This window comes from Salmo trutta, chromosome 2 (assembly GCF_901001165.1).
Source record: "Salmo trutta chromosome 2, fSalTru1.1, whole genome shotgun sequence".
NCBI classification, from domain to species: domain Eukaryota; kingdom Metazoa; phylum Chordata; class Actinopteri; order Salmoniformes; family Salmonidae; genus Salmo; species Salmo trutta.
The window spans coordinates 7303821-7318241 of NC_042958.1; the positions used below are offsets into that span (position 1 = coordinate 7303821).

At 43.1% G+C, this 14421-nt stretch overlaps 1 protein-coding gene across 1 annotated transcript; it reads right to left on the reverse strand.

Moving 5' to 3' along the window:
- Positions 1-3444: 3444 nt before the first annotated feature.
- LOC115149561 (solute carrier family 22 member 17) lies at positions 3445-12764 on the reverse strand. The gene is made up of 9 exons (XM_029692520.1): positions 12387-12764; positions 9399-9502; positions 8665-8819; positions 8004-8169; positions 7364-7479; positions 7138-7243; positions 6425-6648; positions 4519-4630; positions 3445-4339 (listed from the first exon to the last, which is right to left on the reverse strand). Exons 1-9 carry the CDS (start codon positions 12708-12710, stop codon positions 4063-4065), a joined length of 1584 nt encoding a protein of 527 aa, XP_029548380.1. The 5' UTR covers positions 12711-12764; the 3' UTR covers positions 3445-4062.
- Positions 12765-14421: the final 1657 nt, after the last annotated feature.

Consider the following 14421-nt stretch of genomic DNA (forward strand, 5'->3'; position numbering starts at 1 on the left):
GTCCCAACAGCAGAGTCCCAACAGCAGTCCACAAGGGGACGACAAGCAGATAAAAGGCAATCCAGAATTTCGATTACGACATTAATGAGCGAGCTAGGACGGACGTAGTCAATATTATTATTTGTTCAGCACTTTTGAAATGTACAGCAACAGAATTCAGAACATGGGCCGTTCTTACAGTGTTCTCCCTGTACACCAAGTCAGAACGATAGGATAAATAAAGGAGGCATATAAGCAGACAATGAAAGCTCTTACAATATTCGATGATTACATTTGTCAAAAACAGGTTATAGGCTACATGTGCACCACCAAGTCAGAACAGTAGGCGAAATTAAGAGGTGAAAGTAGACCAAATTATTAGGGTGAGGCACATGGGCTACTAACAGCTTACTACACAACATACACTTAGTATTACATTCTTAGCTACAGTATACATTTCTCCCTGGAATATTACGTCATTTATGCAGCAGCATACAGTACATTTTTGGACTCACCTTGCTGTGCTGTGCTGTGCTCACTTGAACAGGAAGGTGGCATGGTGGTCCTTCGTGGGCAAATTTTGTCATCAAACTTTGTCATCAAAGTCTGGCATTCTCTGGATTTATGGTGCTTTCAAGACAACTGGGAACCCGAGAAAAAAAAGGTTGATTCATGATGACGTCAGTGATCTTCAGGTCGTAGCTCTAGAAAGAGGTCCGAGTTCCGAATGTACAATTCCGAGTAGGATGAAAGTTCAAAACGTATCAGCACACTATTCTCATGCTTAATTTCAATGTCAAAATACGCATAGAGGGAAAAGTACATAAAAAGGGAATTATGTTTTGTGAAGTAAATAAGATATTGCCATTCCTGTCCGACAAATAATAACATTGAAATGACGTTGCTGTTTCAAGTTAAGTTTTATTAGTCATATGTACAGGATACACATGGTATAGGTATACACTGTCCAACAAAATGCTTACTTGCAGGTTCCTTCTCGACAATGCAACAACAATAATAAAAAATAAGAATTTGAACATAAAGTAATTGGCTCAGTAGAACAGAATAAACATTTTACCATAAGTATAATACAGGAAGGCACATTTATTATTTACACATGTATCAGGGAAGGGGTGATTGGGGGGCAAGTGTTTAAATTGTGCAGTATTAGCAATAGTAAATAATAGTCTGGTAGCAGCAGTTGTGATGTGTGTGTCTGATGGCTTGTAGATAGAAACTGTCTCTAAGCCTGTTGGTGTCAGACCTCCAGCTTCAATACCGTCTGCCCAACAGTAAGGGAGTATGAACAGCTCATGGCTGGGGTGTGTGGGACTCCCTGGATGGGAGCACGGTCCCAGTGATGTACTGGGCCGTCTTCACCAACCGCTGGAGAGCCTTTCGGTCGTGGGCCGAGCAATTCCTGTACCAGGCCGTGATGCAACTGGTCAGTACGCTCTTGATGGTGCAGCCATAGTATTTGGAGTAGACCCCAGATGGCATGCTAAATTTATTCAGCCGCCTGAGGAAGTAGAGGCGTTGTTGCGCCCTCTTGACAAGAGGGGTGGTGTTGTTGGTCCATGTTAAGTCACTTTGTGATGTGGACGCCGATGAACTTAAAACTGCTGACTCTGCTGCAGTCCTGTTTATGTGGAACGGGGCGTTCCCTCTACTTCCTCAAAAAAACAATCAACTCCTTTGTTTTGCTGACTTTGAGGGAGAAGTTGTTGTCCTGGCAACACAATTCCAGTTCACTTACCTCCTCCTTAAAGGTTGACTCGTTGTTGTTGATTATCAGGCCTATAACCGTTGTGTCATCAGCAAACTTGATGGAGTTGATGTTGTGCAAAGCCACACAGTGGTGGGTGAACAGGGAGTACAGCAGACGGCTGAGGACACCCCTAGGGGGACCCCTGTGTTAAGAGTCATTGTGGAGGAGGTGTTGTTGCCAATCCGCACAGCCTGTGGTCTGCCCGTCAGGAAGTCCAGGATCCAGTTGCAAAGGGTAGTGTTTGGACACAAAGCTTGGAGGGTACAACAGTGTTGAATGCTGGCTCGGTATTGTCTGCATCGAAGCAAGCATAGAATGTGTTCAGCTCGTCTGGGAGGGAGGCTTCGGTGGGAACCACACAGCTGGATTTGCTTTTGTAGTCCATGATAGCCTGTAGTCCTTGCCACATGTGTTGCGAGTCTGAGTTGTCAAACATCGATTAAAGTGTGAGTTTGTATAATTGGTTTGCGTCCCTAATGGATTTGCGGCGCTCGTACCATCTTTATCAGAAACACTTTGAAAAATCTCTACGTTGTTTTCTGGGGGGAAAGGTGTGCGTAACAAAAAGTAAATGATACAATCTTAAAACCAATATACAAGATCATGACAAGACCCTCTTCCTCCATCAACACAGACAAGACACACAACAACCCATTGTTTACTTAACATTTTATTTTCGATTCAATCAGTTTGTTAGAGTTATTAACATAACTACATTGCTGTTATTGCTTAATAGATCATCTTAAGGAGACAGCAATGTTTAACAACGTATTACTGTTGTCAAGTTATTCATAGTTATTATCATCATCAATAATATCCATATTATTATTAGATTTGTTTAGTGCATTTTAAATAAACTACCAATGACCTGCAGCGGGAGGTGTCTCTTTACCCTTCCCCTTACCCTTCCTAACTCTCCAACTTCAAGCCCCATTCAGTGTCGTCGTCGCCCCCCCCCCCCCCCCCCCCCCCCCCCCCAACACACACCTCTGCCCAGAGAAGGTTCTGGAACAGATCAAGTCAAAAACCTGTCCAAAAAAAAAACATCAAACAGCTAGGTCCTGAATGTTTCAAATAAGACATACAGTACCAAATCCTGGCAACAAGGTGCCTGTTATGCACGTCACCATCACTCTATAGTGAGTTCCAGTATTCTAAAAAGAGAACAGCCCAGGTCTGGAAACAGCCCTTAGGCCTTACCCCCTAGCCTAGGGCCAAGATGCTTGTGGAGATCTGAAAGGATCAGAAAGGTATAAGCAATATCGTAATAGCCTCACCATGTCGCCTGATAAGCTGGATGGATTGTTTGTACCTAGCCAATCCTTTCAGATCAGTGCCTAAGGGGTGGGGGCTTGGGCTGGTTTCTGGACGCGGCTATAATTCAATGCTACAAACTATTCAGGGCATTTCCCCACAGTAATATTTAGCGTAGAACTGATATAATATATAAATGTGTGTCCATTTTCTACCATACATTTCTATCTACCCAAGGTTTTCAGCTCTGAATGCACAGACACGCTCCCCATGTCTTCAGTGAAGCCCAGAGTAAGACAGGTCTGACAGCCCAGACGATCAAGATGAATGACCCATAAACTGTACTGGCTCCAAGTCACATCTGGAAATTGAATTCATATCATTTCATCACATCCAACCAAGTCTGAGGAACTACAGTACATTTAAATGTCACTTTCTCTATCTTTTTTTATTCAACTGATTGTAAGGACTCTTGGGTTCAAGGAGGGAGCCTATTAGTATTTATTTAATGCAAGTTCAAAGTTTCACCAAACTACCCTCAAGTATAACGTTACTCAAAGACTCTTCAATCAATATAATTTCCCCCAATGTCTTTAAGAGCAGTAGACAAAATTGCCCTCATCTTGTCTTAGTACGATGCTTTTGCACAATACAAAGTACCCTTCCAAAAAGTTCCAGAAACAAAACTCCTACTGTTTTTTATAAATAGATAACCTAGCATTCATAAAGTTAAAGAAACTAAGTTGTAGGTATTTACAGGACCGTTTCCATAACATACCTGCCTCTGCCTCCGTGAGCTGTGTGTGATGCCATACTCTGCCAGATAATACACAAATCAAAAGGGTCTCTCTGATGGTGGCAGTCGGGAGCATGGGCAGAAAGCATCTGCTCCCTTTCCTGACACACAGGCCTTATGGGAAAGGTGAGGGGGGGTCGGGTCCCTTCAACCACTCTCCTTCATTGGCTCTGCACAACTATCTTCAGCAGGCAGCTGACCCTCTTGTCCCTCTCCATCTTCCTCTCTGCGACCTGCTGACACTCTGGGCTGGCGTTATGACATGCTAGGTCTCTGGGTTGGGGGTGGCCAGCAGGGGCACGTTGTCCCTCCTCCTCCGGCCCAGCGAGGGGCGTCGGTACTGCTCCCCGTCGGCCAGCGTCTGGGGCAGCGGTTTCCTCTTGCTCTCGGGCAGAAGCAGGATGGAGAGCACAGCCAGCAGAGCCAGGGAGGAGTACACCACGTGGTGAAGGAAGTAGCCATAGTGGTTGCGCAGGTCCATGAGCGGCGAGGTGAGCCGACCCACACAGCCCAGGGCCAACACCGTGCCAACGCCAATGCCCCTGGACGAGAGGCAAAAGTTCAAAGGTTAGTGATCTCCAAGAGGAAAGATCAGGGAAGAGAGATAACATGAGGATCAAGCCAAAAATGACACCAATTAATATGAATAATACGTCTAATATACGGAAGAAGCCTAGATGGGGAAGACTCGTGTGACAGTCTATGAGTTGCTGGTCCTTACCTGATGATGGTGGGCATGATCTCTGCTGTGAAGAGGACACAGAGAGAGGCAGCCGCCTGGGAGGAGAAGAGACCCATCACTGAGAACACAGTGATGGCCGCCTCACTTAGATCTGAGAGAAGGATAGGAGGGAGAATTAACTTAGGACTGAACTCCACAGACTGACTGGCTGGCGATTACATCTGAAACTGAGACACGACTTTGACTTTACTGCCACGGCAGTGTCCTTCATGAACTGATATACCACCATTCAGCCACAAGGTGGTGCCATGCAAAAATAACCTGTGCTTCCTGTATTCAATGTCAATTGAGAAAATTATGGAGTCGTAACTACTTCATGGCATGTGGTCTCCTATGAACTGAATTACATTTACCCTCTGTATTCCAGGTGAGGAGTAGGTAGAATTTGGCCCCTAACTATGTGTATTCCAGGTGAGGAGTAGGTCGAATTTGGCCCCTAACTTTGTGTATTCCAGGTGAGGGGTAGGTAGAATTTGGCCCTTAACTTCACTGGGGTAGGGGGCAGCATTCGGAATTTTGGATGAAAAGCGTGCCCAAATTAAACTGCCTGCTACTCAGGCCCAGAAGCTAGATTTGGATAGAAAACACTCTACATTTTCCAAAACTGTTAAAATAATGTCTGTGAGTATAACAGAACTGATATGGCAGGCAAAAACCTGAGGAAAATCCATCCAGGAAGTACAATTATTTTGAAAGGCTGTTTTTCCATTGAAAGCCTATCCACCATACAAAGACTTAGGACCTAGTTCACAATCTCTATGGCTTCTTCTACATGTGGCCGGTCTTTAGGCATTGTTTAATGCTTTTACTCTGAAAAATGAGGGAGAAACAGCACTTTCAATGAGTGGACAGTGGAAATTTCCAGACATGAGTCCACCTCGTGATCGGGAACGCGCCTTTCTTGTTTCTCTATTGACAAAGCTTTTGTCCGGTTGAAATATTATTGATTATTTATGACAAAAACAACCTGAGGATTGATTTTAAACATCGTTTGACATGGATTACTGAACTAAACGCACCAACAAAACTGAGGTTTTTGGACATAAAGAGGGACATTATCGAACAAAACAAACATTTATTGTGTAATATGGAGTCCTGGGAGTGCCACCAGATGAAGATCATCAAAGGTAAGTGATTAATTTTAATGCTATTTCTGACTTTTGTGACACCTCCTTGGTTGGAAAATGGCTGTATGGTTTTCTGTGGCTAGGCGCTGACCTAACATAATCGTATGGTGTGCTTTCGTCGTAAAGCCTTTTTGAAATTGGACACTGTGGTTGGATTAACAAGAAGTTTATCTATAAAATGGTGTATAATACTTGTATGTTAGAGGAATTTTAATTATGGGATTTCTGTTGTTTTGAATTTGGCGCCCTGCAATTTCACTGGCTGTTGTCGAGGTGGGACGCTACCGTCCCACTGATACCAGAGAGGTTAAGCACTGACACAGGATTATATGTTTTAGTGGATGAAAACATATCTGATGATTAAGGGACTATTTCTACTTTCTCCAAAGCATTATGCCAATCCATATTTGAAACAATAACAAAGCGGCCACCCCATCTTTGTTTTGGTAAAAAGCTGAGGGATGGGCCTGGAGAAATGTAACCACTCAAATGCATAGACAGAGCTATGAATGCAAGGACTGACCATCAATGACATCAACATTATAGTTTTAACCATGTTTTAAGGTTATACCGTGTTTGTTTACAAACATTGAAGTAAAACAAGCTTATATTTTGGGTTCTGATGGGGTATGACAGTTGAACTAAGCTCATGAGGCATTTTAGTTATATTCTTAAAGAATCAATGGGTATAAATCATTAATTTATAAGTCCAAAAATGGGTGTAGTAACTAAGGATTCTACCTTAAACGCCAACTTACACTCCATCAGTCCGAGGAGAATCAGAGATGCCAGTCCTGTCATCGTCATGGCGAGGAGCAGGATACCACGTCGACCACACCTGTTCACGGTTGCCCATAACAACAGCCAGGCCCCTCCTCCCGCACAGACAGAGAGTAGATAGGTCCAATAGAAGCTGGGGGCAGTGCCTCTGACATCACCGCGGAACGAGCTGTAACAGTGACTAATGCCATGGGAAATGAACCTGACAGACAACAGGAGAAGATGGAGAGGGAGAATCATGGTCTGATTGGCAACTACTGTATGAATCCTATGGGTGCCAACCAGTAAAATGTTGATAGAAGCAAGGGCAAACCTTTATATTACACAATATGTAGCATACATACTACTATGTTTGGTTACCAAAATGTTGTTACATCTTATTAGTAAACGGTGTAGTTACTGTGTAGTTACACAAAGAAGTTAAACTTTCATGTACTGTATTTGTAATTGTATTTATTAGGGATCCCCATTAGCTGTTGCCAAGCCAGCAGCTGCTCTTCCTGGGGTCCAAACACGTTAAGGCACTTATATTATATATAAAACAAAAGATAAAACAGTACATCATATAACATTATTACACCACTACATATCTACTACTGGTAGACCTACTACTATTACTATGTGTGCAGCTAATTAAAGTCTGACCAAACATGTGAGGGCAAACGTCAAACAGCACAGTTAGGTGACTTACGAGGTGAAGCCGAGCACACATATGTTTTTCCAGATGTTCCTGCTGTGTACGAGCTCTGGGAAGGACAGGTGTGGGCGAGTAGAGGGAGATAGCTCGGAGTCCAGCTCTGAAATAATGACAACACCACAAGTCACACTGGAGGCATCAGCAGAGAATTGTTGTTCTAATAAAAGTCATAAATCTCATGAAAAGACCCACACAAAAAGACAAAATGGTTCCCACACACCTGTGAAGCTCTCGTCATCCCTCCCTCTGTCTCTTCTTTCACTGAAGGAATTCAGATCAGCTGATCTCTCAGAGAGAAGGAGCCAGCGAGGAGATTCAGGAAATACCCCTGGAATACTGAAACAAAACAGACATTTTCATGTCATTTTCTCCTAGCTTCCTTCTAGGTTGAAGATAACAACGGTTAAGACAAGAGGGTTGTAATTAAGCCATAAGGCATGAGAATCCAGGGATTACCGTGTGACAACTCCTGATTAAGGGCTGTTCTTAGGAAGAATTTTAAATAGGGGGACCAGCGATGCTAGTTAGCTTCCACATGGAATTATTAGGTTCTTCAACCTAGGATCCATACCAAGCTATTCTCTCCCCTGGAACTGCAAAGTCCATATTTCATTTGCTCTGTGTTCTATTTACTATTTGCAATAAAAGGTAATGAGGAGTGTGGGAGGGACACTGCACCTTGAAGTCAAATGCTAATGGATTCTGACTTGAGTTAATGGCTGAAATCAATACAATGCCGGGATGCTCTCAGCAAGTCAGTTTGCATTTATGTCTTTAATGAAATGACTACCATATTCCCCTTTCCCTTGTCCATAAGCTACTATCCCCCAACACACACACACACACACACACACACTCACCCATAGGTGAGGAACAGAGAGAGCGGTGCAGCCCCAGTTCCAAGTAAGCCTCTCCAGGATTGGTAACCCAGAGCAAAACCCAGCAACAGCAGCTCCCCAGCAACTGTAGTTAGTCCTGCCACCATGGTGACTAGCAGACGTAGTGAGGGGTCACAGAGTTCAAGACCTGTCAATCAAACACACAAGACAAAACAATGAATGATTACAGACACAACAATGCTGAACAATTAGTAAACAAGTTTGGTCTTTAAGTATACTCAAAATAGTTTTCAGAAGCTATTGTCTGTGTGGTGTCAGGTTTCAAAAGATCAGCAGTGGTCATCATGGTAGTAGTCTTTTGATGCTATTGTTAGAGCCTTTTGTACTATGGCTCTGTGTTTTGACCAATCATGTGACATGCCTGGATTTGAACTTTTCTTTTTTTTTATCAAACTGTCCCTTTTTTCTCTATATGTCAGATGGTCCAGCACCATCCTCAGAAAACTGCTTTCATTTTTGGAGTTATTCTCATTTCTGGATAAGGCTTGAAATACAGAATAAAATCATGATATGTCACATGACTGCGCAATACACATGGCCCTAACTATGACACCAGTATCTGAGACTACTCACATGTGATGTGAAGGCCCTAACTATGACACCAGTAGCTGAGACTACTCACGTGTGATGTAAAGCGTGAGGTAGACACCAGCACTAGCAGCAGCCAGGCAAAAACGCATGACAATAAAGAATGGGGGAGCGGTAGAGACGCACACGAGCACGCCAAATACCACCGAGAGGGTCAGAGAGGTGAGTAGTGTCTTCAACCTGCCCAGTCTGAAGAAAACATAGAGAAGAGAAGATACAAAGCTCTGTTTTAGTAGTGCATAAGCACTGGCCGGTTTCATGGAAATTAAATCCAGATATAGGCCTCTTAAAAACAGAGGTTTAAAAACCAAGTTAACAGTCCTGGTTTATGGAGTCCAATATTAAGCCAGTAAATAACCAGGGTCGTTTCCATGTAAATACATCGTTTTTTTAGGGACATCTAGTCTAGAGTCTAGAAATATACGTAAACGATGTTCATTCAACCACATTTCTTGATTCAAGTGCAGCCCAGGCCTGAGTCTGGATTCAAGTGCAGCCCAGGCCTGAGTCTGGATTCAAGTGCAGCCCAGGCCTGAGTCTGGATTCAAGTGCAGCCCAGGCCTGAGTCTGGATTCAAGTGCAGCCCAGGCCTGAGTCTGGATTCAAGTGCAGCCCAGGCCTGAGTCTGAAACTGTCGTCGAAAGCATAATTCGATGATCTTAATGAACTGAATCGTGATGGCTAATTACATTTGCTTCATCTCACTTTAAATCCTCAAGAGGTCTCCTCCCCCCAGTCTAACCCTTTGTATTTCTCAGCTCGTCTCACCTGTCAGCTGCAAAGCCCAGTCCCAGGCATCCTGTCAGCACGCCCAGGATGAAGGAAACCTCTTCGACTGGGACCAGCCAGTACTGACCACACACCAAATCCCACTGGGAGAGGAGAGGAAAACAATGAGGTGGGAAACCAACAGAAGAATACAGAAAGGGAAGAGGCAGTTAAACATGTTATGTTATGCACAATCACTCCATCGATAGGACATTTTTCCAGATCATACAGAAAGTCATTTCAACCAAACTACAGTATATTTAAATGTGATTTCAATAATTTCCTTTCAGTGTTTGTAATGACTTGAGCGTGACTTTGTTATTACATCTGAAGAGCTCTGCATTTTCTACTGTTGAAAGCTAAGTGATTATAATTATCTACAGAGATAGCATCGTTTTTGGGCAGTCAGGAAGCTGCTGCTAACAATACCTTATGTCATTAGAACCTATGCAGGGACGCATAAAAGCCTGTCAAATACTATCACTCATCCTCACTGGTCGGCATAGCTGCACTGTATAGTAACCTCACAAATGAGAGCATAGCGGATGAGGTGCTTGGTTTGGGACAAAATAAAAAATGCCAAACCTGCACACAAACAAGTTCACAAACTGCCCAAACCGGTTATAAACATGACTCGAAAGCATTATAATGCCCTTGGCCAAAAGCTTTGCCTTGCATTGTTTCCCCTCTTATAGTAAACATCCTCATGTCAAAGGAGCATATAGGCTGACATGGTGTTACAAGGCAGCTGCTTAAAGGTGCTTAGTTCAGTATTCCACTGAAGCCTTATTGAATAAAGGCGTGTACTGATCAGAGCTTTTCTGGCCTCCGTGAGAAGTTGCTGAAGAAGCACCGTGATGTTATACTGGTGGATCATGACAAGGTAAAAATACACTCTGAAACCAACCACTGAATCAGGCCTCGTGTCTATGAAGAGTAACTGAATGATATTCCTGCCGTCTATAGGTACATGGAAACACCGCTGCAGTAGTCTGTCTCTTCAGTTAGAGTGACTCCTTGAGACCAGTGTATGTTCAGTTAACCACAGAGGGCAACAGGCCCACAGAACAGTTTACAGAAGAAGCATTGGGTATGCCACCCGCGTCACCACGCATTGGAATTCAAAACAAATAGAGCGTCGGTCCACAGCGGGCCGATTGAGAGCTTAAGACCTCCATGGAAAAATTGGGTGTGGTGGACATTTGTCTAGAGTTCTGCCAAAGACATTAGGCTTGGTGCGTCATAAGGCATTGTAGAACAAGTACACACATCAGTAAATGAAGAAAGGCAGGATAAGTTTGGTTGTACATTTCCCATTACCTCCCTCTACGTGACTGTTTATAACATAGGCCTACTTCATCAAAACTGTGTTAATGGTGAAAGCGTTTTTTTTACCGCTGCCGTGAATTTGACAGTTACTTACTGGCAGCTCATTGGCAAGTACGTTTTTTTTTTCTTCATATTACAGTACACCTACTGTAATCTAATTACGGTATCAAAGCAAGTACCATGTAATGGCACACAGTACACTACTGTAAAATGTATTGTATTATACCGTGAAAAAAGTCAATACAACTGTAATCGGAATGAATGGATCAATGGATGAAATTCATTGAGGGGAGGGGTTTGTATTTCACAGTATTTTAATGTAATTACAAGGGATACACATTACAGCATATCTATAAATATGTGGGGTATTATATCACTTGCACTTCTAGAGGCCTTAAAACTTATTCGGGATCGGTGTCTCATCCACGGGACGGTTGAGATAATGTAGGCTAATGCGATTAGCATGAGGTTGTAAGTAACAAGAAACTTTCCCAGGACATAGACACATCTGATATTGGCAGAAAGCTTAAATTCTTGTTAATCTAACTGCACTGTCTAATTTACAGTAGTTATTACAGTGAAACAATACCATGCTATTTTTTGAGAGTGCACAGTTTTGAACTTGAAAAGTTATTAATAAACAAATTAGGCACATTTGGGCAGTCTTGATACAAAATGTTGAACTGAAAGGCAATGGTTCATTGGATCAGTCAAACTTTGCACGTACACTGCTGCCATCTAGTGGCCAAAATCTAAATTGCACCTGGGCTGGAATAATACATTATGGCCTTTCTCTTGCGTTTCAAAGATGATGGTACAAAAAAAATACAAAAAATATATATTTTACCAGATCTAATGTGTTATATTCTTCTACATTCCTTTCATATTTCCACTAAACTTCAAAGTGTTTCCTTTCAAATGGTACCAAGAATATGCATATCCTTGCTTCAGGGCCTGAGCTACAGGCAGTTATATTTGGGTATGTCATTTTAGGCGAAAATTGAAAGAAAGATTCGGATCCTTAAGAGGTTTTAACAAAGGCTTCCAAAATGACAGTGACTACAGGGCAAATCAGACCAAAAGAACATGTTAAAATGCTCAACCATTTCATGTTTAAGACTTGCTGCCACTCCGAATATGCCCCCTATACAAATTTATGGGGCACTAGAACCACATAGGAGTTAAATTGGTACAGCATTCTCACTAACGGGTACAACAAATATAGCCTCTTACAAGGCACGCCTCAAAATATGTTAATATGTTAATAACAACAATACCATGTACACACTTTTGGTCAAAAGGTTTTTGGCACTCCAAAGATACGGTACGTTACTGTATTCTGTTGGGTGGATTACAGTACCATTCGAAATACAGCCATTCTTACACAACCCAAAACATTTTCCCATAATACACCAGAATTTACAGTATGCTGCAGTTAAATATTTCTGAGTATTTTACTAATGCTAATACCAAAAATTACTGTATAAATTACAGTTTTCTGTTACAGTGCATGTAAGGGTATCAGAACTTCACTGAAGAATGCATTATATCATTGTTAAACAATCATTCCCTGTTCCACTAGGAGCCACTTGGATTCTGAGACCGCGAATTACAAACTAATCAAGAAAACAATGAAGCCGACAAAGTTCCTTGAGGTACCTCAGTAACAATGTTAATCCTCAATCCTTCTGTGACGTTGTAGTCCCAGCCAGCTTCACAGTTTTCCACCCCGGACTGGGAACCGTTGATATACTGCTTGCACTGAGACAGCCCCCCGCTGTCCCCCACTCTGCCCCCCTTCTCCCAGGGCAGAGTGGTGTTAAGGATCTGGGCGGCAGGCAAGGGTCCCGGGAGGCGGCAGTGGTGGGGTGAGGTGAGGGTAAGCAGGGCGTCCGAGGAGAGAAGGAAGGCCAGGAAGAGATTGGGCAGGATGGAGAGACCGATGAGCATCCTCTGCTTCTTCCTCCCCAGGGCCAGGACCATCACCTCCCCTGTGGGAGGCAGGGAGGGGGGAGGTGGGAGGGAGGAGGAGGGAGTGGGAGACGAGGGAGTGGGAGAGGAGGGGAGGGAGGAAGGGGGAGGCGGACAGGGGGAAGGGGAGGGGAGGGGGGACTCAGGTGATGTCATGACTGAGGGCCAGAGAGGCTGTGGTCACTTCTTAGACGGACTGGGAAATATGGGAAATATCTGTGGTGGGAAAACATACACAAATATTGACAAGCTTGGATTCACCATTACTACTTTCTCCAAAATATATTATTAGCTACAGTATACAGTTCACCTGCAGAATAAGAAGAAATAGCTCAGTGAATGGATCTTATTTATCTACAGACTTGAACAGTCAGTTTTACAACTGTCATCGTGCATACTTAATTAATCATAAAGCCTGGCAAATGATATCTCCAATCAATCCCATAAAAGAGCCTAGAGGGAGCAATACCAACCGCATGACATAATGTTTAGCCAATTATTCAATTGGTGGACATACCCATTCTATTACTGGGTAGCTGTAGCATGACTATACACGTGTAAGAAATACGTTGTACAGCTGTATCCTATCGCCCAAGATCATGGAAGGTTTTATACTATCACGTCTATACTATCAGCCATAAGGGCATGGTCCATTATACTGGCAAGGCCATGAACTAGGCTACTGCTAAAGGAATGAAGTTACATAATAGGTTTTTCAGACAGGGGAAAGTACTGCATTGAAGGAAAAGAGCCAACGCATATTTTAAGAGGTATTCACAGAGCAACACACACAAAGCACCAGAAAATAAAAAAAATCCTAACATTATTGTGTAACATTGTAACATGAATATAACTGACATGGGGGTGACATAATCGGTCACTGAAACAAACGCACGCACGCATCTGCCCCGGGCAGACAGCGAAACACATTATTTTGTAAATATACAATATTGTCAGACACTGCGTGGCATGGGGACAGTTGCAGCAAAACGAATGACGTACCCCTTTCCAGTTTTATTATAGTCGTCGGATATTATAATAAATCCACTGGGTTAACGATTGCCCATTGTTACTTTCCAACGTCCGTTTTGGTAAAGCCAAAACATTGAAGGGGATAACGGGAACAGTTCCGAATTGAGTTGAAATTTCACCGCATTCCCTTAACTCTTCCTATGCGTCTTCTCTCTGCCGGCTTTGGCTATTATTCCATCCGGTGACATATAGGCTTCTGTCCCGGGGTAGTGTTATATGAAGCACTGGAAACTAACGTCCTGTCAGAGAAGACAGCAATCCGTTTTGCTGTATTGGCAGAAAGCTCGACTTCTACGTCCCTGATTTCTAACGTTGTTGCTCGACCGAAGTTATGTCCGCCGACATGAAACAAAGAAATTAAATATTAAATTATTATTTCTGACATCATCTTAAAGGGGACGGGTCACATAACTGCTGGCTGGCTGGCTGAACAAAGCGAACCGATCATTTCTGTCTCTGGGACAAAGAGGAGGTGGAAAACTGCATTGGTAGAAGCGATCTCCAGACTCGTGAGAAATCGGGTGTAATCGTTGAGGAGACGTCCCCAGCTTTCACTGCAAATTGAGTCATCTGCCGCATGGTGGGGCCATACATCATAGATTATTCTCAAGGTTGAAAGAGCGCGCATTGTGCGTTGTATTATAAATGGACTGTCCAGATTATTTTGTCATTTGCATGGAGAGCATATTGT

Excerpts from the sequence above, each read along its gene's own strand:
- LOC115149561 (XM_029692520.1), bottom strand. The coding sequence starts at position 12,710 with ATGGTCCTGGCCCTGGGGAGGAAGAAGCAGAGGATGCTCATCGGTCTC. Across the intron at positions 8,170-8,664 it reads CCTCACGCTTTACATCACAC|GTCTTGAACTCTGTGACCCC; the intron begins GTGAGTAGTCTC and ends TTTGATTGACAG. Across the intron at positions 6,649-7,137 it reads TGTGTGCTCGGCTTCACCTC|GTTCATTTCCCATGGCATTA; the intron begins GTAAGTCACCTA and ends GTTGTCTGTCAG.